Source organism: Barbus barbus, assembly GCF_936440315.1.
Source record: "Barbus barbus genome assembly, chromosome: 23".
Lineage (NCBI taxonomy): Eukaryota > Metazoa > Chordata > Actinopteri > Cypriniformes > Cyprinidae > Barbus > Barbus barbus.
Window position 1 is genome coordinate 16,359,694 of NC_136751.1, and position 22,760 is coordinate 16,382,453.

General features: G+C 34.8%; 3 protein-coding genes across 5 annotated transcripts; 1 reads left to right on the forward strand and 2 right to left on the reverse strand.

The window, feature by feature from the left end:
• Positions 1-672: 672 nt before the first annotated feature.
• Positions 673-13,011, forward strand: LOC306842542 (proline-serine-threonine phosphatase-interacting protein 1-like). Of its 2 annotated transcripts, none has more exons than XM_079373473.1 (15): positions 673-844; positions 1,832-1,932; positions 2,046-2,120; positions 2,242-2,276; positions 2,429-2,535; positions 2,899-2,961; positions 4,165-4,269; positions 5,461-5,506; positions 5,700-5,779; positions 6,181-6,279; positions 8,209-8,305; positions 8,493-8,580; positions 8,891-8,973; positions 9,723-9,835; positions 10,156-13,011. In XM_079373473.1, the coding sequence occupies exons 1-15, from the start codon at positions 812-814 to the stop codon at positions 10,285-10,287; spliced, it is 1,257 nt and encodes a 418-aa protein (XP_079229599.1). In that variant the 5' UTR covers positions 673-811; the 3' UTR covers positions 10,288-13,011. The 2 variants fall into 2 exon arrangements, with proteins under 2 accessions (XP_079229599.1, XP_079229600.1); XM_079373474.1 differs by having other exon boundaries at positions 786-844; positions 2,242-2,343; positions 10,156-10,835.
• Positions 13,012-13,348: 337 nt separating this feature from the next.
• LOC306842544 (tetraspanin-3-like) lies at positions 13,349-20,502 on the reverse strand. Of its 2 annotated transcripts, XR_013781774.1 has the most exons (8): positions 20,285-20,444; positions 18,263-18,454; positions 17,906-17,980; positions 17,027-17,128; positions 16,792-16,944; positions 16,619-16,702; positions 14,101-14,379; positions 13,349-13,708 (listed from the first exon to the last, which is right to left on the reverse strand). XR_013781774.1 is itself a non-coding variant. In XM_079373476.1 (7 exons), exons 1-7 carry the CDS (start codon positions 20,348-20,350, stop codon positions 14,287-14,289), a joined length of 765 nt encoding a protein of 254 aa, XP_079229602.1. In that variant the 5' UTR covers positions 20,351-20,502; the 3' UTR covers positions 13,349-14,286. The 2 variants fall into 2 exon arrangements, 1 of the variants encoding a protein (XP_079229602.1); XM_079373476.1 differs by having other exon boundaries at positions 13,349-14,379; positions 20,285-20,502.
• Positions 20,503-21,754: 1,252 nt separating this feature from the next.
• On the reverse strand, positions 21,755-22,585 carry LOC306843007 (cholesterol 25-hydroxylase-like protein 1, member 2; the record flags this gene model as incomplete). The annotated part of the gene is made up of 1 exon (XM_079374253.1): positions 21,755-22,585. The coding sequence occupies one exon, from the start codon at positions 22,583-22,585 to the stop codon at positions 21,755-21,757; it is 831 nt and encodes a 276-aa protein (XP_079230379.1).
• Positions 22,586-22,760: the final 175 nt, after the last annotated feature.

A 22,760-nucleotide genomic window follows, 5' to 3' on the forward strand; every position in this document is an offset into this window, starting at 1 on the left:
GAAAATTGGCTGAGAATTGAACAAATAGTTATAATCCAACTCAGAGGAAGATAGGAATCATCTATTCATGTCAGGTTATTTTGTGATTAAAGGATAAGACAATACTCCCTGCAAATGGTCGTCAAAAGCAGAAATGCTATGAAAAGCACATTTTATTAGAAAGTGTGACATGCTAGAGCAAAACAAGCACTATATTTGAAATCAGCATCCCAAAATTCGGAAGAAACACGTAGGATTGGATTTCATTGAGCTAATATGATCAGGGTGGTGGTGTCTAGTGAAATAGATTTTAACTGATGTAATATTTCCTTTTGTTTGAACTAAGCTTTTCTTTTGGCCCTCTCTATATAAAATCCGTAGCTATCACACACAGTTGCTGTGCTGTCGCTTGGAGTCAAAAGATATTCAGGTCTGCGTCTTGATTTAACTGCTACCGCCTCGTTATTTCAGCAGGTATAAAGAAATGACTCAATTGAACTCTGCTTAGATTTCGATGGCTTTGCTTGCTCAAAATCTCTTTGACAACTAAAGACTGCCTCTTTATATTTTCCAAAAGCTCACTGTTTGAGGTGTTCCATCCTATCTAGTATTCAAATGGCTGCTGAATGCATGCGTATTATCTTTCGGCCACGCTCTCTGGTTAATGACATATAGGAGAGAGCTTCCTTATATGAGTCAAACCTGAGCACCACGGGCGTACTGTGAACAGTGGTTTCCTGCGTATGGTATTGTCTGTTCTTTCTTTCATTTTTCTTAATTCCCATTTTGTTTCCTTCTGTGTGCTTGCAACATTCCTAAAACAGCCTTTGAAATGACACCGTTACAATTCAAAGATTCTTTTTGGGTAAGTACACGAGTTGAGCTATTTTGACAGATTCAATTGAATGTTGTTGTCTGTTAGGGCTGACATGCCTGAGGTTAACAATACTGCATATGGTTACATCATATGACAGCGTAGGTTATTAATGTGTCTTTAACTTCCAATAATTCACCAGCATCACAATACCCTTGGACCACTTATCAAATCTTAGTATTTTTTGTGCACTGCCATTCTCGTTCATTTGTATCAGAAATGATGGTTTCTTGAGGGCATTTCAAACTAAGAATGATTTTTTAAAGATTTTGATGTAAGATTTTTAGGAATAGGATTTTTGCCATGGCCTTTTAAATAATAGAAAACTTCTCTACATTTGAGGGTTGAGTGTTTATATTTAGACATCCTCATATTGTGTCATGGAGATGATCTGTGGGCTTCCTGTTGAGCATTTGACTGTGTTCCCGCTCTACCTTCTTTTTAGCTTTGATCTTGTATTGTCAGAGCATCTATCTACAAAGCAGCTTCTGGGTTGATTTGCCTGTCAAACCATGCTAGTGCTGTTCAGTGTTGAGGGTGCATGTAAAATATATTCTATAGTTATGTAACAATAGTACTATTATTTTCTTTCTGTTGCAAATGTAATATCGTTAAGATAAATGAAGGAGCATTCCATGTTAATATTATTAATATTGCATTAATATGTGTTAATATTCCACAGCATTCCATGTCAATAAGCACAGTAAATGATTTAACTGTTTAACCACCTCAGACAGTCTGGTATCACATATTAATTTTGCATAGATACCAACTTTTTCAAATAAGGCCTAATTTTGATTAATACAGTGCAGCAGAAAGAAACTTCCCATGGATTCTGGATTAAAACTGAGATGCACAGTAGAAATACTTCAAAGAGATTTATTGAAATGGAATCTCTTTTTTTCTTTTTCAACCTAATCATGTTATAATAAACAATCCTGTTACTGGAGAAACACAATCTAATCATCATGTTTCCAGGGCCCAGAATTCACCAGTAATACCGGATATGAGACTCTTATCCAGAGGCTATGTGATGGGCGACGAGCTTGCAAAGATATGGAGGAGCTCTTAAGAATGAGGTAACAACTGAAAATTGCGTATTAATATTTATTTCTACAAGATGCACTGTTTAGCATTGGTTAAAAAGTATTGAGCTGTATTGGATAAGATAACAATGCAGTTTTCTACTCAGAGCGATGGCAGAGGAACGGTACGGCAAGGAATTGATTATTATTGCACGCAAGACAGGAGGGCAAAGTGAAATTGGGTAAGAAAATATTATTTCATATATTTATTTAAATATAAATTGGCTTCTGGATTTCAAATTTTGCATACAAATAAAGGTTTATGTCAATTTTATCATCGTTTTTATTGCTTTGGTATTGTAGCACTTTGAAGGCATCATTTGACCAGCTAAAAGCCCGTAAGTAACACTTCAAATATATATTCGCCAAGTGATACATGGAATAAGAAATATATATGTAAAAAAAGTAAGGAATAAACAGTATCAGCTACATCCGCTAACTAAACCCATACCTTCAAGATCACTAATGAGCATGCTGTTTTCTCACCTAGAAATGGAGAGCATCGGAAATTTGCACATTCAGCTCTCTGGGATGTTACGAGAAGAGGTCAAACGAATGGAGCAGTTCAGAGAACGACAAAAGGAGCAGCGAAAAAAGGTTAAATGCCATGTGATGCTTTAATTCATCTACATTTGCAGAACCGCAAACCACTTGCTCATAGTTTATTCTGTGTTTGAGATTGGGCGAACAAAAATGGAGTGCTGTATTTGTGTTCAAACCAAGATGCTTCTTTATACACTCTTTGAAAAAAGCTGGGGGCGGCACAAAAGCTAAAAGGCACATCTTTGTAGCTTTTTTTACCCCTAAATGGTATATTAGTACATATTAGTACTTTAAACGTACATATTAGTTTACATATTAGTACCTTTTAGGTTTTGTACTGCCCCATGACACCAGTGTACCATTGCTTTAATAAAAAAGGTGCAAGCACAAGACTTGAAATTTTTTTACTTTTTACAGTTTGAAGGGGTCATGGAAAAGGTTCAGAAGACCAAAGTTTCATTATATAAGAAAACCATGGAGGTAAGTCTAATTTACTTTAACGTATTAGTCAATTCAGTTTTGTAGGCCACTCAGTTCACCCTGTATTTGCCTAACTGAAAGCAGAATATCAGGAAGAGGAAGGGTGAAAAGAGAGTGATTTAAATCATCAGTGCATACGCTAACCTCTGTGCAGCTAAGTGTGCAGGGCAGAGAGGGGGATGGGACTTTTAAAATGTTGTAACTGTCATCTCAGGAAGTCTCACTTCTACTAGAAGTATATTTCCTTCTCGCCTGCACACTTTTGTTGGCTCCCACTGACACAGCCTCTGTTTTCTCAATGTTAGGTTTTCTTTCTTCCTCATATATTCACAATATCCTGACACCAGACGACTGATGTATTGTTTCTGTTTTTCTTGGTACATCGAAACAAATTCAGAAAGCAAAGGCTGAAAATGAAGTTATCGAAAATTATCGTATAACATTCTGTTTTGATAAACAAAAGAGTTAAATGGAATCTGATCCATTCAGATCAGGAACCGTAAAGGTATTTGTGTGACTTGAGGTAAGGATGAGGGTTATGATTACTGAATGACAGGAAGTTAGTCCAAACCTCAGAACGTATGCTTTATGATCAACCACCATTGTTTATAAGCACACTGGGCCAATGGGACTGTCCCTGTAGTGAAATATATTTTAGATTATTTTAGAAAAAATTATGTAAATGTAATAAAAACTATAGTGAAGTAAATTTTTTATATTATGTTTTAAACATAGACTTAAGGGTAGACAGCATTTTTTAATTTTTCTTTAGAGTTTGTTTTTCAATAGCAAAGCTGAAAAAATAAAAATTAAACCCCAGCTAAATGTATGTATAAATACATGTATAATTAATATTACTACTAATATTTCCATTTAAATTAATGTATTAATTCATTTATTAATGTATTGATTTGGAGCAGGCTGATTGAATATGAGCGTGTTTGAGTGAGTGAAACCAGTTGGGTCAAAAAGAAACAGTTTTCAGATACATTATGAAAGTCTAATCTCACTTTTTCTGTGAATTTTCCTGAGATAAGAGAGTGTAGACTGAGGTTAGAATCAAGTTAAAAGATCAGGGGAAGTTTCGTGCATATTCATTTACATGAGATTAAATACATTTTAGTCATTTGTGGTTAATTTGGCCATCATTCAAGTCTAGGTGAGCAGTGGTATAATAATCCTGTATCTTCCTGCTTTTCCCAGTCTAAAAGGACGTATGAACAGAGGTGTAAAGAGGCGGATGAAGCTGAACTGGTTGCTGAGAGGCTCAACAGTACATCCACTGTCACCCCCAAACAATCTGAAAAGGTAAATTATGGGTAATTATGGGCAGAATTTGTGTGGTTGTCAAATATTACAAGATACACTAGAGTTCAAAGTTAGTTTGGACTTGGTCAGTAAGTTTATTGATTGATTGATTGATTGATTGCCTGGCAGAAATAAATACTTTTATTCATCAAGGATGCATTAAATTGATCAAATGTGACCATAAACATAACATAACAAAAAACATAAATATTTCAAATAAAATGCTGTTTTGCTCTTCTGAACTTTCTATAATCATCAAAGAATATTGAAAACCAGTATCACAGTTTTCACAAAAATAATAAGCAGCACAACTGTTTTTAAACTTTATAATAATAAGAAATCAGCATATGAGGATAATTTCTGAAGGATCGTTTGACACTGAAGAGTAATGACTACTGAACATTTTGCTTTGCCAGGAATGAACTGTAAATATAAAAAAGGAAAACAGTTACTTAAAATTGAAATAATATTTTACAATATTAATGTCTTTACTTGTTGAGCGTAAGAGACATCTTTCAAAAATATTTTTAAAATCCTACTGACCCCAAACTTTTGAACAGTAGTATGATTCTACATAATTTATGAATTGTTTTACATTTGACATAAAGTTTGGTAAAAATGCCAGTGTTTGATGCCATTTCTTTTTTAATTAAACTGTTTCAACTCAACCAGACATGCCTGGCTAAAAAAATTTATTTTAATTTTGAAGGAATACATAAATAAAGAAGAAAGCCAAAATATGAAATGTCATGGATGAATATTTAAATCTACTGGTTTGTAGAGGGTGGTCAAAATGACAATTCTCACCTGAATTATGGGAAGTAGAAATGACGTTAAGTGTCAGCTCTGGAATTGAACCATATACGGCCTTTAAAATGATAAGATATAATTTAAGATATCAAAAGAAAAGTTTGATAACAACCGAAATCTAAAAGGATATTAGGATATCTCTAATATTTCCGGGGGGGGGGGGGAAAAAGTACTTGATATTTTTGAAGTACTTTTTTAAGTACTTTTTTACTTAAAAATGACTTTTTTCTGTATTTGAACTGTCACCTTTGGCATATAATACAAGAAAGCTGGCTAAAGACAACTGATTTTACAAAGAGACCAATCAATTTCTGTGCAAAAATAAAATGATGATACTATCTAAATGAAATAAAATCTATTTTGTGCTCTATGCCATAACAGACACAAAACAAAGCAAAGCAATGCAGGGACGTTGTAACAGATGCAGGTAAGGATAAAAATATGCTTTGTTTTTACACGTAGCAGCGTCTGGCTGCAATGCAAAAATAGCAATCAGTACATCCGAACCAAAAAACAAAACAAAATGCAAGTAATGTTTAACATGCACAATTCAAATAGTTCCAAAAATGATTTTAAATGCTGCAGATGCTACAAGGCTGATGCTTGTTCCCGATTCACAGAGAAACAGTATATGTCAAACATAGAGCAGCTGGATAAGATTCGTCAGGAATGGGAGACCACGCACGAGTGCACGTGTGAGGTATAAAAAAACACTCGCCTATCTGTTTGCTGGCCTTCGGAAATAGCTCTATCTCTCTGCTGAAGCTGTGAACCACATAGAAATACTGAAAATAAACTTCCCTTTTTCTCTATGTTTTACCCATATGTACCACAAACCACAAACACTAAACTCAACTGCAAAAGTACATCCATAACATTAATTCTGATCATTCTATTTGGCTAAATCACCATTTACTGTATTCAGTACCTTGTATGGTGAGTTAGCTCAGCCTGTGTCATCCTACTGATTTCCTTCTGCGTCTGTCCACTGCATAAGAATTAATAATAATAATAAGTTGACTAATTCATGGGGCTTCACATTATGAGCATGTAGATATTTTTATAGCATGATGCTGAGCTGAATTCTGTGAATTTCTTCAGGTTTTCCAGCAGCAGGAAGATGATCGCATTAACATTTTGAGAAATGCTATTTGGGTCCATTGTAACCACTTTTCCATGCAGTGCGTCAAAGATGATGAGGTTAGTATTACTTAATGAAGCTTTTAATAGATCACATTGATGATAGTTATATAGCAGATTACATAGTGGAAAATATGTTGAAGCATTGTTTTTCATGCGGTGGTCAGTTTTTAGATTTTGATTGTGCTTTTTTTAACATGTCGTCTTTCAGAATAGTGGGAAAAAACATCCAAAATTCAAATTTAAGTGTTTATTTTGTTACCTGTAATCTATCAGTATATTTATTAAAAATACACAATATATATTTATAAACTTTCCAGTTATATTTTAGTATATGATAACCTTGATTTTTATATACTAAAATCAGGGTTATTTGAATTAAAACTCAATTTAAAATGAAAATGAATACCATTAGAAAACATTTCCATTATTCAAAATAAAATAAACGTCAGCTTAAAATAAAATATAAAATCCTTTTTATTTCAGCTAGCTGCTGAGGCAATATTTCTTATTTTAATTTAGTGTAACTTAATGGACTAAAAGTACATTTCTAAAAACTATATAGACCGTATGTGTATATATAACAATCAACAAAGTGACTAAAACTAACAATGAAAAACATAATAAAAGCTCAAAATACAAATAAACTATAATGGTACACCTATAATATATTATTTAACTATGATAATATCAGTGATACTTAAATTACACTGATCTGTAATCAATTAAATCTGTAAAAAGTATTCCTAAAATGCATTTTTGTTCATAATATTCAATTATTCAATTACAGTTTCTCTCAATTGTTTAAACACATTTCTTGAAACTATGCCTCGTATTCTCAAAACAGTAAACACGAATCCATAACTTCTAACTCAATTCCCCAAATGTCCTATATCCACTCAAAACAACTCAATATTGCTGAAAAACCAAACTTTGCTCTCAGACATGACACACAAACAGTCAAAAACACTGTTTTTGAGAGAAATTCAAAACAATACTACAAAACCGGTAATAAGTGTTTCTTGTGGTACTCCTCAAATGTTTTATTCCTCAATTTAATGTAGTGTAGAGTACAGTACAATACAGCAAACAACAACAATAATTATTCTGCCCCAGTATCCTATGCTTTCCAATTGAAGGTTCATGAGATGCACCTTTGAGCCATTTCAGAGAACTGGTTTGTCATTGGTTGATGACAAAAGTCAAAGCGTCTGAGAAACACTGTGAGCTGGCTTTGGCCCTTTTATCTCCATCGAAGGTTCTGATTGGTGTGTGATAAATTTTGACTCCTAGTGTTTCCACTTTGGTAATTGTGTGCTAATTGAGCTCAAACTGTGCAGACTCGAGTGAACAATATTGAATGCTAGTGCTTTCTAAATGAGCACATGGTGTAAGCACTGAGAAATGTAGAGTTTTGCAGTAACAGTTCAGCAAATCTGACTCATGTGTTAAAGCAGGGGACTAGTGTTTAAAGTTCAGCAAAATAGGTGTGCTTTTTGAAAAATGGCGTTATGGTTTTGAAATTTTGTTCAAAAGCCTGGTTATAGTGTTTTAGCAACTGAGAAAAACTGTAAAAACCTTTATCTCTAATACAGTATGTCAACTAGAATTTTGTACCTGTACATTATAATAATGCATCATTTGCATATTTAAACAGCATCTGTAGAAAAGTTGTAATGCAAATTAATTGTAATCACAAGTAAGATGATATCTGATATTTTTCTCTTAATGACTTAAAATGACATAAAATAAGTGGGAGGTGTAATTCTTTATATTAATGATATAAATGTAAGCAAACTTGTGTCATTACTCCTGTGAGCTTCGCTTGAAACTTTGATGTTCTGTGGAAAACTATCATGTTTTCCACAAATGCAATTACATTTTGGTATTAAATTATAAAAATGCAAAATAGAAGCATTTCACTTGTGGTCTCTAACTATGAAATAAAGCACTGGCCATATTGTCAAATTACTGGTCATTTTTATGCAGTGTTATGAGGAGGTGAGGAAAGTGCTAGAAATGTGTGACATCACGGAAGACGTCAACAGTTTCATCAAGACGAAAAGCACTGGCACCACTCGTGCAGGTCAGTGCATTTCTGTATTGTTTCCATTGGGTTTTATATTCAACTTTATTTATCAATAATCACAAATATGACTTATCATGCATCATGACGTGGGCTAGTTCAATAACCATATCACGTGATGATGATATTGTTTGAGAAAAGTGCTGTTGTGTCTTTGCTTAATTAAACTGTCTGTCTGTGTCTGTAGCGCCTATTGTGTTTGAAAACTATTATGATAGAGAACCCACAACAGACAGCAATGGCATCGCACGCTTTGGAGGAGGTGTGATTAAGAGGTGTGTTTTCCACTGCTTGGTCTGTATGTTCATGTATATTTGCCGTGCTGACCAGACAGAAATCAATGGAAAATGTAAGCGATACTGCTGCTTAGCAGTAGCTGTTTTAACATGTTTTCTATCAGAAATACTGCTTCATTAGTCTTAAAGGCGTTAGCAGATATATCACACAAATAGACATGCAAGCCGAGCTGTGATATTGAACTTGTGAATTTGTGACTTCATATTAAATGTCTAAAATTTCTTCAATCTTTTAATGTGCTGGTTTTTCCTCCCATTTTATACAATGATTTTTTTTTCTTTTTGGAAGGTTTTCAAATCTCTTGCAAGGCAACTGTGCTGTTGGCTCTAGGACTAATAATGAATGTGTTCAGCCATCAGCACCTCCATCAGGTACCTATTACAATAACATAAGGACCATTTTTGGCCACATCTCTTTCTTTCTTTCTTTCTTTCTTTCTTTCTTTCTTTCTTTCTTTCTTTCTTTCTTTCTTTCTTTCTTTCTTTCTTTCTTTTCTTTCTTCTGTTTTTGCCACCACCAGAGGGCACTTCAGCCCACTGTTTAACTTCATTAAATATTTTCCCTAGTGTAACCACTTAAAAAAAAAAAAAAAATGTATTTGAGTACTAGTGTTACTTTAGCATTATTTTTATACTATTACAGTATTTATTAATATTATGAATTAGCTTTTATTTTTGTTTTCTGTCATTTTTGCTTTAGTAGTGTGTTTACATTACAACTCTTTACAATAAGCTCCCTTTAGATAATGTTAAAATTAACAGAGCAATTCGTTTGTTACCATATTTATTAATCTTAATAAAAATACAGTTTATTGTTAGTTCATGTCAGCTCAGGTCCAGTATTAACAGATACAACTTTAGTTTTTAAATAATGAATTAGTAAACATCGAAAATTATAATTAAGATTGATAAAAGCTTGAGAATTATTTTTGTAAAGTGTTACCAAATATTCCTATCTAGCTTTATTTTTATTTCAGTTTTAGTCATTTTTGTACTTAAACTTATTTTATTTCAGTTAATTGCCTGGGCAAGCTTTCAAATTTTTATTTACACGTTTTAAAGTTTAGTTTAATATATATTATACAGTATATATAATATCATTGATCTATTTTTTTTTTCAGCTGACATCTCAGATGGAGTGTATGCCTCCATTCCTGGATTTCCACAAGCAACTTCAGACAGTGCTGGCTCTCAAAGCGGCACATACCAGGCTCAGTATGACTATGTGGCTCAGGTACAATAGTCTGATTAAATGAAAAAAAAGAGATGGAAATGATTATAATGACTTTACAGGAGAATACTAAGAATATGCATTCACTATAGATAACCTTAAAGATGCACATACAGAATATTTTGAAGGCCAAATTTAGTCATCCCTTTAGAACTCTATATTTTCAAGAAGATTTGCCACTGAAGTGTAAGTCAGTATTAACATGTCTATGTTTATTTAAAATGTCAATCTGGTTTTTACCGCAGCAGAAAGCTGTTTATATCCTTCTTTGGATGTTGCGCAAATGTTTAATGCAGTCTGATGAGAGACTATTGTGTGTGCAGGGCGCTGATGAGCTCTCCATTTCTGTGGGGGAAGTGCTGCTCGTGGTGGAACAGGGAGGAGACGGCTGGTGGACGGTGGAGAGGGACGGCAAGACTGGGCTGGTGCCAGGCTCATACTTGGCCAAGATATGAATCAAGAGTCTAGCGCACACTGGAAAGGCTCCCCATGTCCTTAAACGCCCTCTAATAGCAGAGTTATTAAGGGCACTCCCTATAAACGTGTCTCAGAGGAGGATTTCTGTGTGCTAAATGCATTTAAGCAGTAGCACATCCATACTGAAAATCTGTATGGAACATAGAAACAGGTTAATATGTATATTAAAAACTGATAATTATACGTGACTATCATTATTGCCGAGATAAGAGATTTATATTTATTATAAAAAATATTTATTGTGAATCAAAAACACAATGTATAACACAATGAGTAGCCACTACGGACTTGCCATGAGTTAGTTCATGTGAAGACGATGACAATGCACAGATTTTGGTGTACATATAGATATTTAAACAGAATTCCACATTTCAGCTCTGTTTACTTTTTGGAAAATTGATCAATGAGACAAAAGTAAGGTCATCTACAATTTGAAATATTATATCTATATTAGAGCTCTAGGTTCAGCATCTTTCAGCATTTATCACTTGGAGTGCATAAAATAAAAGCTGTGTAATGATCATTGCATCATGTTGCTGTTGACTGAATGTAAGGGTGTATTCACATCCATCTTGTTTGGTTCAATTGAATCGAACTCACGTTCATTTCCCCCCTAGGTGTGGATCTTATGGGCAGGTATGAATACAGCAATCACACTCAGGTGCGCACCAAACAACCATACCGAGACCCAGCTGAAGAGGTGGTCTCGGTCCGGTTCCAAACAAACTCTGGTATGGTTGAATGGATGAACCAATGAATGGATGACCTTTAACACACGTGTGGCTTTGTTTACAGTTTCTGGTTCACTTGCAAAAAGGGCAGTGTGAAAGCGAACCGCACCAAACCAAACAAATCAACATTGTATTTAGTCCGGACCAAAGCAAGTGAACTAGCGGACTTTCCTGGTGTGAATATACCCTAAGTTGGGTAATGTTTGAACACTGTGGCTGTAATACGTTTTGACTCAGGCGGTTGGTTGAGAGAAACTAACCTGGGACAAACATTTTAAAGTCTAAACAGAACGACTGGCTTTGTCTTGTCCTCACGTATCAATACATATCACGTATTAGGAAGCTTAAAATATGCTACAGTGCAATAGTTTGGAGTCCATACAATTTTTATGTTTTGATAGAAGTTTTTTTTACAATTGCTGATTCACAGTTTACAGTTTATACAAACCTAGCACGGTGAGATATAAACTCAGAATTGAGATTTAAAAGAATAGCTCACATTTTTTATTAGAATAGCTCAATTACATTTTTGTCATCATTTACGTTGAACCAAACCTGTACAAGTCTTTTTCTTATGTTGAACACACACAAAAAAAAGACATTTTGAAGAATCAAACAGTTGTTGGTCCCCATTGACTTCCATAGTAGGGAAAGAAATACTATAGAAGTCAATGGGGACCATCAGCTGTTTGATTACCAGCACTCTTCAAAATATCTTCTTTTGTGTTCAACATAAGAAAGAAACTTATACAGGTTTGGAACGAAAAGAGGGCGAGTAAATGATGACAAAATTTTCATTTTTGGGTGAGCTATCCCTTTAATATGCAATTGTGAGTTGGTAGTATAATCATAGTACTTTCTTTACAGGCATTATTTTCAGTACCTAAATCAGTCAGTAAACCAACACCCTCTGATACTTTATCAGGCATCTTGTTAAAAGGTTTCACATTGCTCTTTTGCACAGATCGTGTTTCAGCACTGTCAGGTCAGTTATAGCAAGTATAACGATAGAGGGGAAACCCACATGACAGGCTCATTAACTGCATTTCAACTTTCTACTATTAATAACCTGCCATCAGAGCTTGCAGTTGTTGTGCTGTTATTAATGGATACAAGAACACAGCGATCTAACTTCCCCCTCTAGATCATGTGTGATGGTATGTTACTAAGCATGACCAACACAGCAAGCAGATGGAACACATCCCCCTCCCTGGGAAAGGACTGGACTTTGACCCTGTTCTATGCTATCAAGTGTTTAGGCCGCCTGACTGAAGAAAGACCCCAGACAAGGCATCTTTGAGGGCCTTGTGCACTATAGAATTGCTCATTCAGTCATGAATGATATGTAACCCTGGAGCACAAAACCAGTCTTAAGTCGCTGGGGTATATTTGTAGCAATAGCCAAAAATACACTGTATGGGTTAAATTATTGATTTTTCTTTTATGCCAAAAATCATTAGGACATTAATTAAAGATCATGTTTCATGAAGATATTTTGTAAATTTCTTACTGTAAATATCAAAACTTTTACTGTATTCAAAACAATGCATATTACTAATAAAACATTTTTGATTAGTAATATGCATTGCTAAGAACTTCATTTGGACTATTTTAAAGGCGATTTTCTCAATATTTAGATTTTTTTTGCCCCCTCAGATTCCAGATTTTCAAATAGTTGTATCTCGACCAAATATTGTTGTATCCTAACAAACCATACATACATGTAAAGTTTATTTATTCTGCTTTCAGATGGTGCTCCAAGATGTTACATTACAGAGTTCCAGACAAAAATAAAAAAAACGACTTTTGTTCAGAAGCACTTCTTTCTTTAGCTTTTAACAACAATTACTGGGTTGCCGGGTGTGCTGTGATGAATGGGCATTTTAGTGTATAAAGTCTAAGGTGATGTTTATACAACTAATCAAAAGTGACAGTGAAGACTTTTTTTTTTTAAATAAATGCTGTATTTTCAACTTTTTGTTCATCTTTCTATTAAAAAAATGCATCTTGGTTTCCACAAAAATAAAGCAGCACAACGGTTTTCAACATTGATAAATAGTGTCTTGGACTGGACTAATGACTGCTAAATGGTTTATCTTTATCAACACAGTAATAAATGATAAATAAAACCTTAAAATAGGAAATAGCATTTGCATTTAAAAATATTACAGTTTTTATTTGTTACATATTACAGTTTTTTAAATACATGAAGCTTTATTTTGGATCTGGTAACCTCTTACCAGATCAAAATCTTGCTTTAAAATACCTGCATAATATAATTCACATCAAAGAAATGAAACAACAGGTGTCAACTTATGAAACATTTATTTTAAGATCGAAATTACAAGCTTGTCACCATTTTTTCTCCCCATGTACATTCCTTTAAAATAATACCCTGTTTGACATACCTACATGTTATCCAAACTAACTTTAAACTCTCTATATTACTAGACTAGTAATGGTCACACTGTAAGCAATGGAAAAAGGAGGAAAAGAAGATAAGTAAATGGTAGGTACTGCATCTAGAGCATCCCCCAAACCTCTTTACACTTAACATGTGAACCCCATTTTGAACATGTAGTTGTACGATTGGACCCACAATGCCAAGCAATCTTGTGTGGTCAATCCAGACCTGTCTCTCACACTGCCACTGTCCCTGAGCAGCGGACTGGTGATGGGTGACATCTGAGACAGCAGTAGCACGAGTCGATCCTCTCGCATCAAAGCATTTTCCCATCCCAACCATTTACCATCTTGGTATTTGTAATATATAACTAAACCGTACACACAGTGCAAACTAACAAATGAGGAAAGCATACATTCCACATATTATTCCATACAATATCTGCATCTTCCACTCCATATAATAGAGACAAGGAAGAGAAAGTGTTAACTTTTATAGTGTTAGAGTCTTCTCAACGGGATTAAAAACTGTCTGTCTGCCATTTTGCAGTCTGGCTCGACGCCTTAGAGAAAAACAAAGGTTTAAATTAAAACGCAGTCATTTTGAGTGATGTGTACTGTATAAATAAATAGTATGCACTGTGTTTCACCCATCACCAGTGCAATGTGTGAGCAAACCCTGTGTAAGGTGTGTAGAAAGAGAGATAAATTAGGGCATATCCAGTGTGCCACCTCGACCGACAGAACCCTGAGCCCAGTGTGTGTGTGTGTGTGTGTGTGTGTGTGTGTGTGTGTGTGTGTGTGTGTGTGCGTGAAAAGAGAGAGTCTGTCTGCTAGGTTTTTTCATGCATACGTCCCTCCGGTGATGAGAAGCTCGTAGGCCGGGTCTCGGCTTCTGCGACACAGCACCACACAAGCGCACAGCATTCCCAGCATCTGGAGGAAAAATAAAGTTCGACTCCATTTAAAACTCACTGATATGATATGATATGACATGTCTACACTGGTACATGTTAAGAGAATAAATACTACAATTCTGGTTGATGATGATAAATTGCTGATATTAAAATTCTACATTATTTCGGTTTAAATAAAGTAGAGAGTAAAAGTAATTTTAGGCTTTGCAACATCACAATAAATAGTATGAAGAATTGAGATTTGCTAAAGATTATATTGACTAGTGTAGTTAAAATACTAGAGTCAGATGGTTGGAAAAATTACATAAACACTACCTTTCAAAGGTTTCTTTAAAAATGCTTTTAAATTAGCACAAATGCATTGAATTAATCAAAATTGACAGTATAGACATTTATACAAAAAAATCCTATTTCAAATAAATGCATTTTTTTTTTTTACTTTCTATTAATCAAATAATCCTGAAAAAAACTATAATGGTTACCACAAAAATATTAAGCATCACAACTGTTTTAAACATTGATAATAATAAGGAATGTTTTTTGAGCATGAAATCAGCAAATTAAAATGATTTCTGAAGGATCATGTGATACAGAAGACTGGAGTAATGGTCCCTGAAAATTCACATTTGCCACAGGAATAAATTACATTTTAAAATGCATTATAAAATTGAAAACATCTATATCAGATATTATTAAATAATAATATTTAACAATATTACTGTTTTATTGTATATAAAAAAAAAAAAAAAAAAAAAAAAAAAAAAAGGAAAATCTCTCCATTTCAATATCTTCAACAGATGATTCAAAAAAGCGGACTGTGGCAGGAAATGCACATTACCGGCATATACAATAGCCGTTATTTCAAATTACCTTTGTGACAACAGTCTACAAAAGAATGAGATGAATTCTTCACACTGGCCCAGACAAATTTAATCAGTAAATTCAGACGATTAAAAAAAAAATGAAAAGAAAAGACATCTGGTGTAATGTATGCAAGTTTGCCAAGAACAACCTAACCTACTGCCCCAGTTCTTGCTTGTTAATTCAGGCAGACTGAGTCAGTAACCATGTGTAAGTCACTGGCATGTGCTGGGCTTGCCAAGACGCTGTCTTATTTGCCTTTACGCCCCAGAGGGTATTTGGAACAGTATGAATGTCAAAGTCTGTGATTCAGCAGCTACAGGGCAACAAAAGCACATACTGACGCTGCCCGAGTGCTGCAGTCCCAGAGCTCTGTCTGACGGGGACAAAAGAGACACGCTGAAGCTGCTGTACAAGCTCTGCACTGTTGATTCATAGTCTAAACAAGGGGTTCCCAAACCTTCTTGTCAGCCGAACCCCAGCCAATGTCAAATATTTACTTAAAAGTACCCCCTGAGAAGTTAAGTTAATATTTCAATAAATTAACAACACATTCTCATGGTTCTCTGATGTTGCTTAATGCTTCCATGACATGCAAGTAAACAAATAAAATATTTAATCTTTTTTTTATGAAACGTTTTAGAAACCCAATCAAATTAAATACTCATAACAACAATAACTTAAAAAAAAAAAAAAAAAAAAAAAAAGGGTATTTTAACTGCAATTACAAAAATGAATGCATACAATATATTACTGTTTTAAATTACTTTTATAAATGTAAAATAAAAGGATATTTGATCGTTTGAATACTTTTATTTTACAGTACTGATTACAATACTAATATTTATGTCTTAAACTCTTCACCTTTAAACATTCAAACCCTCAAGCTTTTAGTTAGATGGAATATTGATGAAATGCTTTAAACTTCTGTCCACAAAAATATTGTAAATTATGCAAATGTGTAAAGAAATTAAATCTGGCACACATTACATTCCCAAATACTTGTTAAATAGTGCACAGCATGCCAAGATGAAGTCAGCTGAATTTACTGGAAACCGAGAAGCACTGAGACACTGAATACTCTGGATCATGAGGTGCTCACGTGAACACAGTGCCACGCTTCCCTCTGAAGCACAGTGCAGCAGACTAAACAATTATTTCACTAAATCGTAGCCTTTTTTTCATAATAGCATTAAGCTATATCACAATTTTCACACAGCACCAGCAATAATTTTTTCATCTATCCAACTCACAAACCCCCGTTTGGGAAACCTTGATTTATTATGCATTTTCATGACTAATAACACTCCACTATGTGAATTTAAAAAAAAAGAAGAAAAAAAAAATTAATTCAGGGGCACTCTGACACTAGAAATGAAAAAATCTAAACAGCATACCTGAATTGCAGCAAACGTCAGAGCAGCCCAGATAACGTACATCATAATCTCTTTCAGCTTCTTCACAACCAGGGCTTCACATCCCTAAGATGATTCAACAGATACATTAACATCACATGCAGGTTTCCTTTGCTTCATCGGCTACATGCGCACATTTCTCAAACGTCTCTCACCTCAGGGTAGAGGTCTCCGGGACGTGAGAGGGAGCCGGTGCAGTTGTTCACGTTGGGTTTGCAGCAGCTCAGTGGCACACTGTTGTTCCTAGACTCCTTAAACCAGCGCGTGTTCTTCCAGTCTGAGTAGTTGGTGATGCCACAGCAATGGAGCTTCAAAGACATTATGGTGATTTTATTATTAGGGTTGGGATATAACAATATAACAACATTCTGTACACTTCATTAGTCTTACCTGTCTCTGCACATAGTCAATAGCGCGGCTGGGAGCATCCGTGTTGGTGCCGTTGTATTCATCATACACTTTCTGGATGGAATGATTGACCTCGTCTTCCACCTACAAACACATCCACCAGTGACACAAATTAGCATGCCATTAAGGGTCAATATTTTCCCCCGTAAATTGATATCAAAGGGCATTTTCAAAGGGCAAATTTCTTTAAAAACGTATCAAATGTATGCACTCTCTTTGAAGTCAGATTCTTATATTTAAACAAGGAATTCAACCAATTCATTCAAACAGCCGATTCACTCAAGAAACAAAAATGTTGCACTTTACGAATTAACTCATTTCTTTAAAATGTGGATTCATTCATTTGTTGCTCTGAGACATGCACCGGTTCTGCTGTAGCTTCATTTGGAACCATTTTCGTTCACGAACTATAGCAAAAACAGACAATGTTGTGCATCTAAAATGTAATTCCCTTAATATTAACTTCTTGTGTGTTGAAATATAAAATCAATATCACATTTGCAATCACATTTAGTGACATTTAAAAAAAAAAAACAAAAAAAAAAAAACAGCACTAATATTGTTTAATTGCATAATAATAGAACTCATAAAAGGACACTTTTGGTTGATATTTTGAATTTTGAGGGGCATTTTTATTCATTTTGTCCTCCATTAATTTCTGACCCTGACATCCATTCTTTATGTAGGAGGAGACATTTTTGTAGTCTAGCACAGTACAATACAAGGCAGGTATTACATTGTTCACCTTTGCACACAACTGAAAGAGCTTGAGAATGTGAGAAGAGCTTTCACATAAAAACAAAAGAGATGCAGGCACTCCAATTTCTATAAATATTGACTTCCTTTCAATGCAGGACTCACCTTGGCTCTGTAAATATAGCCAAGAACCACCACAACCACCTCAGTCACAAACACCAGCATAAGAATGATGACAAACTGCAAAAGAGAGATGCAAGGAAATGCGGTTTTTAGCAGGGCAAGATATAAGAACAATGACAAACTATCCATTTCAAGTTGTTTATTATCAATGTTGAAAACAGCTGTTCTGCTTAACATTCTTGTGGAAACCATCATACATTTTTTTCCATTTGAAATCTTTTGTAACTTTTTAAATGTCTTTACTGTCACTTTTGAGTAATTTAATGCATCCTTGGTGGATAAAAGTATTAATTTGAGGAAAACACTAAGGCAGTGTTGGAAACTTAACAGTTCACTAACCGTGGCAAGACCGCAGCGGCTCTCTCGGATAGTGGCGCAGCATCCAATGAGTCCAATAATGAACAACAGCGTTCCGACTGCGATAATAACGACGGCTGGGATCAGGGTGTACACATCCTCAAAGAAATGGTCATAGTCATCATACGTGATGAACACGTAGGCTCCAACATAACAGAGAATGCCAGCAGCGGCCTATAAGGAGATAACAGAGAGGGTTAGTTATATGAAAGCAGATATGATATGATTCTATGCCAAGAGTTATGTTAATCTCATTAATTAAATTAGATAAGATTATAAATCGGTTACTGGATTTATTTAGTGCAGTCGTTTTCACAGAAAGACAATCAAATTAGAAATTTAGGATAAAGGCAACTGAGGGTAAGTATTTGGAACCAAACACAACTTCATGTCACTTTGACTTTCAAAAGTAAGAATGACTAAGGAGGATATGGAATGCTGACCAATGAGAAAACCATCAGCCAAAATTAAAGGTCAACACACAGAAATGTGGATAATTATCCTCTTATAAGGAAACAAGACAGGAATAAAAAGTGCCCTGCAACCATAAAACCCCCTATGAATCAGTTTAGCACAGCTCTCAGGCTCTGACATGATGAACACAGATTTAATAAAGCAGCCTGATCCCTAAAAAAGAAGAGGATATTGTCATACTACCTTTATCTGTCAGGTGGAGACTTTAAACTTCATTCAGTCCCAGATTAAAGAGATTAAACAAACAAACGAAGACAGGAAAATCCAGCTGATAGGTGGAGTAGTGTTTCTACAGGTCATACAGCTCAGTTTAGGTCTTAAATGTGAAACCTTGCCACCAATGCCCCAGTTCAGTCCAACCCAATGTGCGAACCCCATTTTGTTTTTAACATTGGCTGTGGAAATGTCGCATATTTCAATTTAAACGATTGAAATATGAAAAAAGGGATTAAAAAAAAAAACAAAAAAAAACAAAAACAGCATATTGCTACTAAAATCCTACTCAAACAGACTTTTTTCCCCCTTTTGTAGATCCTCGAAGTGGTTTTTAAATTATATATTAAATATTTAATTTTATATTGTACAATATATCATTGTGATGTCTAAATTCACCTAAATACCTTAACTAATTGGCTATATTGACTTTTATAGATATTTATTTTTTAACTTTAAAGGGTTTTAATCTTTATAACACCTATAAAATCAAAATAATTATATTTATTTGATTTTAGCTAGGATTTTATGAAATCAAATTATAATTACATAAGATCCGCTTAATAAATTGAAAATACTTTTTTATTATTCTTATTTGCCTGGATATTGCCAAACCTTACCAAGTCTTTACCAAACCTTAATTATTATTACTATGATAAACTTGAATGTACTGTATTAAAACAATATTACAGGGCTATTAAAAGGAAATAATTTGTAGAAAATGTAAAATGTTTCACATCTGATCCTACTGCAAAGTCATTGTGAACTGTTTTGTTTTTTTTAAAGGCGTTCTTTGTTGTTTTGTGTAATGATGGAATCGTTTGAGGAAACTGCTATTAGTCTTTATTAGCCTTATCCTTCAGGACTGTTTCCAAAAGAAATTCCCTGAGGAGGAATAGGTTTAACATGTCAAACAATAACGTGAAAACTAAACCTGCTCTGGGGCTATAGGAAACAATGAGGGTGACTTGCCAGTTCACTCACGCATATTCAAGGCTAAAAGACATATAAATATCACTAATCTTATACTGTCAATGTTTATTAGGCTTTACAGTGATCAATGTAGAATTATTAATACTGCAGGAAATATGTAAACAAACACTGCAATACACAGCAACGAGCAGTTTTTAAAATAATGAAGTATAAACACAATAGGCATATCAAATATCGCAACATATGCATGTATTTAGCAGGTTTTATACACGTATTAGTGATTTAAAGGAGTTTGTGTAATAATGCAGCTCCTCGACACCTGACTGTGTCCATCTGACAACACTGACGCACTCCCAAATTCTGCCCCAAACACATCCAACTTACCCAAAATATCAGGTTCAGGAACACCAGAACGGTTTTAGACGACGTAATTCCACACTGACCCATCATTAAAAAATGGAAAAGGCCGTTTAAGTTGCAAATATTACAAACTGGCTGCGGATTATAAGATGGCTGTCTGTTTCCTGGCTGCCATACCACTGCTGTGTTTGATCCGGGAACAGCGCCACCCAGCGGCCAGCTCACGAACTCTCATCGGCACTGGCTCAAAAGCCTTCGATTATGAGGTTTATGTAGGAAATAACGGAGACACAGAAATTTGATGATGTTATATTTTTTATTATAGACTTTTATTAGTAGCGCTGGCTTTAACAATGCCTTAAGCATTACATGTTTTGCACCGGCACGAACCACTCACATTTTCTTCATAAAATACTAAATAATTTTGTATTTTTTTGTAACTGCAAAGAACGACATCTTTTCTTGCTATTCAACTTAGCCTATTTAATATAGAAAGTAAAGGGTTGCATGCAAGATGGGATTTAACTAAGTAATCTCTTTACTGACACCTGCTGTTACATCCTTGAATTGCATAATCACAATTAATCAGATCAATGGTAGGCCTATGCATGCACCCAACACATGGCTGAAGCTCATTAAAGACTGCATAACTATTCCATGAAACAAACAACAAATGTTTAAATATTCAAATTTAGTCTTGAAAAACAACACAAAGAATATTTACAACACAGAGATTCAAACAAGGTTTGAAATGAGAGGTTACTTAATTGCGGTCTATTTTGAGAAATCTGCTTTCCTTATAAAAAAGAAAAAGAAAAAAAACTTCCTCTTGTGAAAATTCGCTTTTGAGTTTGCCATGCTTGGTTGGCGTCTTTCTATTATGTAGGAGGAACAAAAAATTATAATTTAATTTACATATTTTCCATTCCACACCTGTTTCATAGCTTAAGAAAAAAAGATATATATAGTTCTATCTATCTATCTATCTATCTATCTATCTATCTATCTATCTATCTATCTATCTATCTATCTATCTATCTATCTATCTATCTATCCACAGTTTGGACCCAAACAAATAAATCCACAAAACCCACAAAAAATACAAATAAAATCAAAATAAATAAAAGAATACTGTAAAATTTCCTTTGAAACTATTTTCTTTAAGAAATTGCTTGTAAATTTCACAAATAATTACAAAGAAACAGCAAGTAACACTTTGAATTAAACAACATTTTTAAGAAGAACTGAAATGATATTTTCAGCAATTGACTAATTATACCTGTGCTTATGATATGTAAATTATAGCCTGTACTGTCATCTCAATGTATTGTTTTATTTTATTTTATTTATTTTTGGACCAAAATCATGCTTTTCATACTGTTCCTATACAAATAAAGTCAAAGTGAAAACTTATGTTATAAGTTCTGCATTGTTTAAGCTCTGCCTGAAGCAACCAAAACATGCAAATGTAATATTTACATATATGCATGCTCATCACTGAGTTTTAGCAAAACTAAAATCAGCATGAGTGCCGAACAGTTTATCCCAGTGACTAAAATGGGGTGCAAAGTTAGTATTAGGTTTCTGGTGGTGCACATCATGCTTGCTCGGACCTCCATAAACACCAAATGGGATCAGACGAGACGCGGACCAAGGGAAATCATATCCGCAGTGGTCTTCCACCGATACATAGACGTGGACCACCATGAACATCCAGGTGGTGAGCAGATGGCACCTCAGCAGAATGGGGTTGATCGTGGTCCAGAAGCCCACCGTCACCAACTCCCATCCACCAAGGCATTGTGTGGCCAGAGCAAATGGGGCGGAGTAATTATGGTGGATAGCATGGAAAGTCACATACAGCCAGCGGATCTTATGATGCAAAAAGTGCCAGATAAAATACTGTAAGTCAAAAAGAAGAAGGTTTCCAGTCACTCCACCAGCAAGTTCAAGCAATGTAGGTGCTTGTTCAGGAAGGGGAACAGGTGGTCTCCACATCCACTGGGCTACTGCTGCAGGAAACACCAGAAGTATGTGATTATAAAGAGTAACTCCACTGCAGTGAAGGAGCATTGCAGTTGTGGGCATTTTGCCGGGCTGGATCTTGTACCGGTTAATAGCTGGCCACTTCTTTCCCATGATGTCGCAGACTAGGTAGGGTAGGCAAAGAACAAAATACGACGCTACGGTCAGAATCACAGGAAAGAGAGGAGACCGAAGAGTTTCAGAGTGGTTGAGTCGCACGTAGTCCCACATAGGCTGCAAAACTGAGTCTTTTGACTGGAAGCTCTCCCAAATGGTCTCAAACACCTGAACTAGTGTCATTTTCAGTAACTGATTGACTATATTTCAACAAATAGAACTTAAAATAGTTTAGCTTTCTAAATCATCCTCTGTCCTGGCTGTTTCATGTGGCTCAGGTAGCCTACCTGGTATCTAATGACTTTGTACTGAAATATTTATACCTTTATTCGGTTTCTAAATTATTTAGGTGTCTGAG

What these genes read in the sequence shown, in the direction of transcription:
- LOC306842544 (XM_079373476.1), bottom strand. Translation starts at nt 20,350, where the DNA reads ATGATGGGTCAGTGTGGAATTACGTCGTCTAAAACCGTTCTGGTGTTC. An exon ending in GCTATATTTACAGAGCCAAG is followed by an intron (nt 17,129 to 17,905) that starts GTGAGTCCTGCA and finishes ATGTGTTTGTAG; the next exon opens with GTGGAAGACGAGGTCAATCA. An exon ending in TTGACTATGTGCAGAGACAG is followed by an intron (nt 16,945 to 17,026) that starts GTAAGACTAATG and finishes ATGTCTTTGAAG; the next exon opens with CTCCATTGCTGTGGCATCAC.
- LOC306842542 (XM_079373473.1), top strand. Translation starts at nt 812, where the DNA reads ATGACACCGTTACAATTCAAAGATTCTTTTTGG. An exon ending in AATTCAAAGATTCTTTTTGG is followed by an intron (nt 845 to 1,831) that starts GTAAGTACACGA and finishes TCATGTTTCCAG; the next exon opens with GGCCCAGAATTCACCAGTAA. An exon ending in GGACGTTGTAACAGATGCAG is followed by an intron (nt 5,507 to 5,699) that starts GTAAGGATAAAA and finishes CCCGATTCACAG; the next exon opens with AGAAACAGTATATGTCAAAC.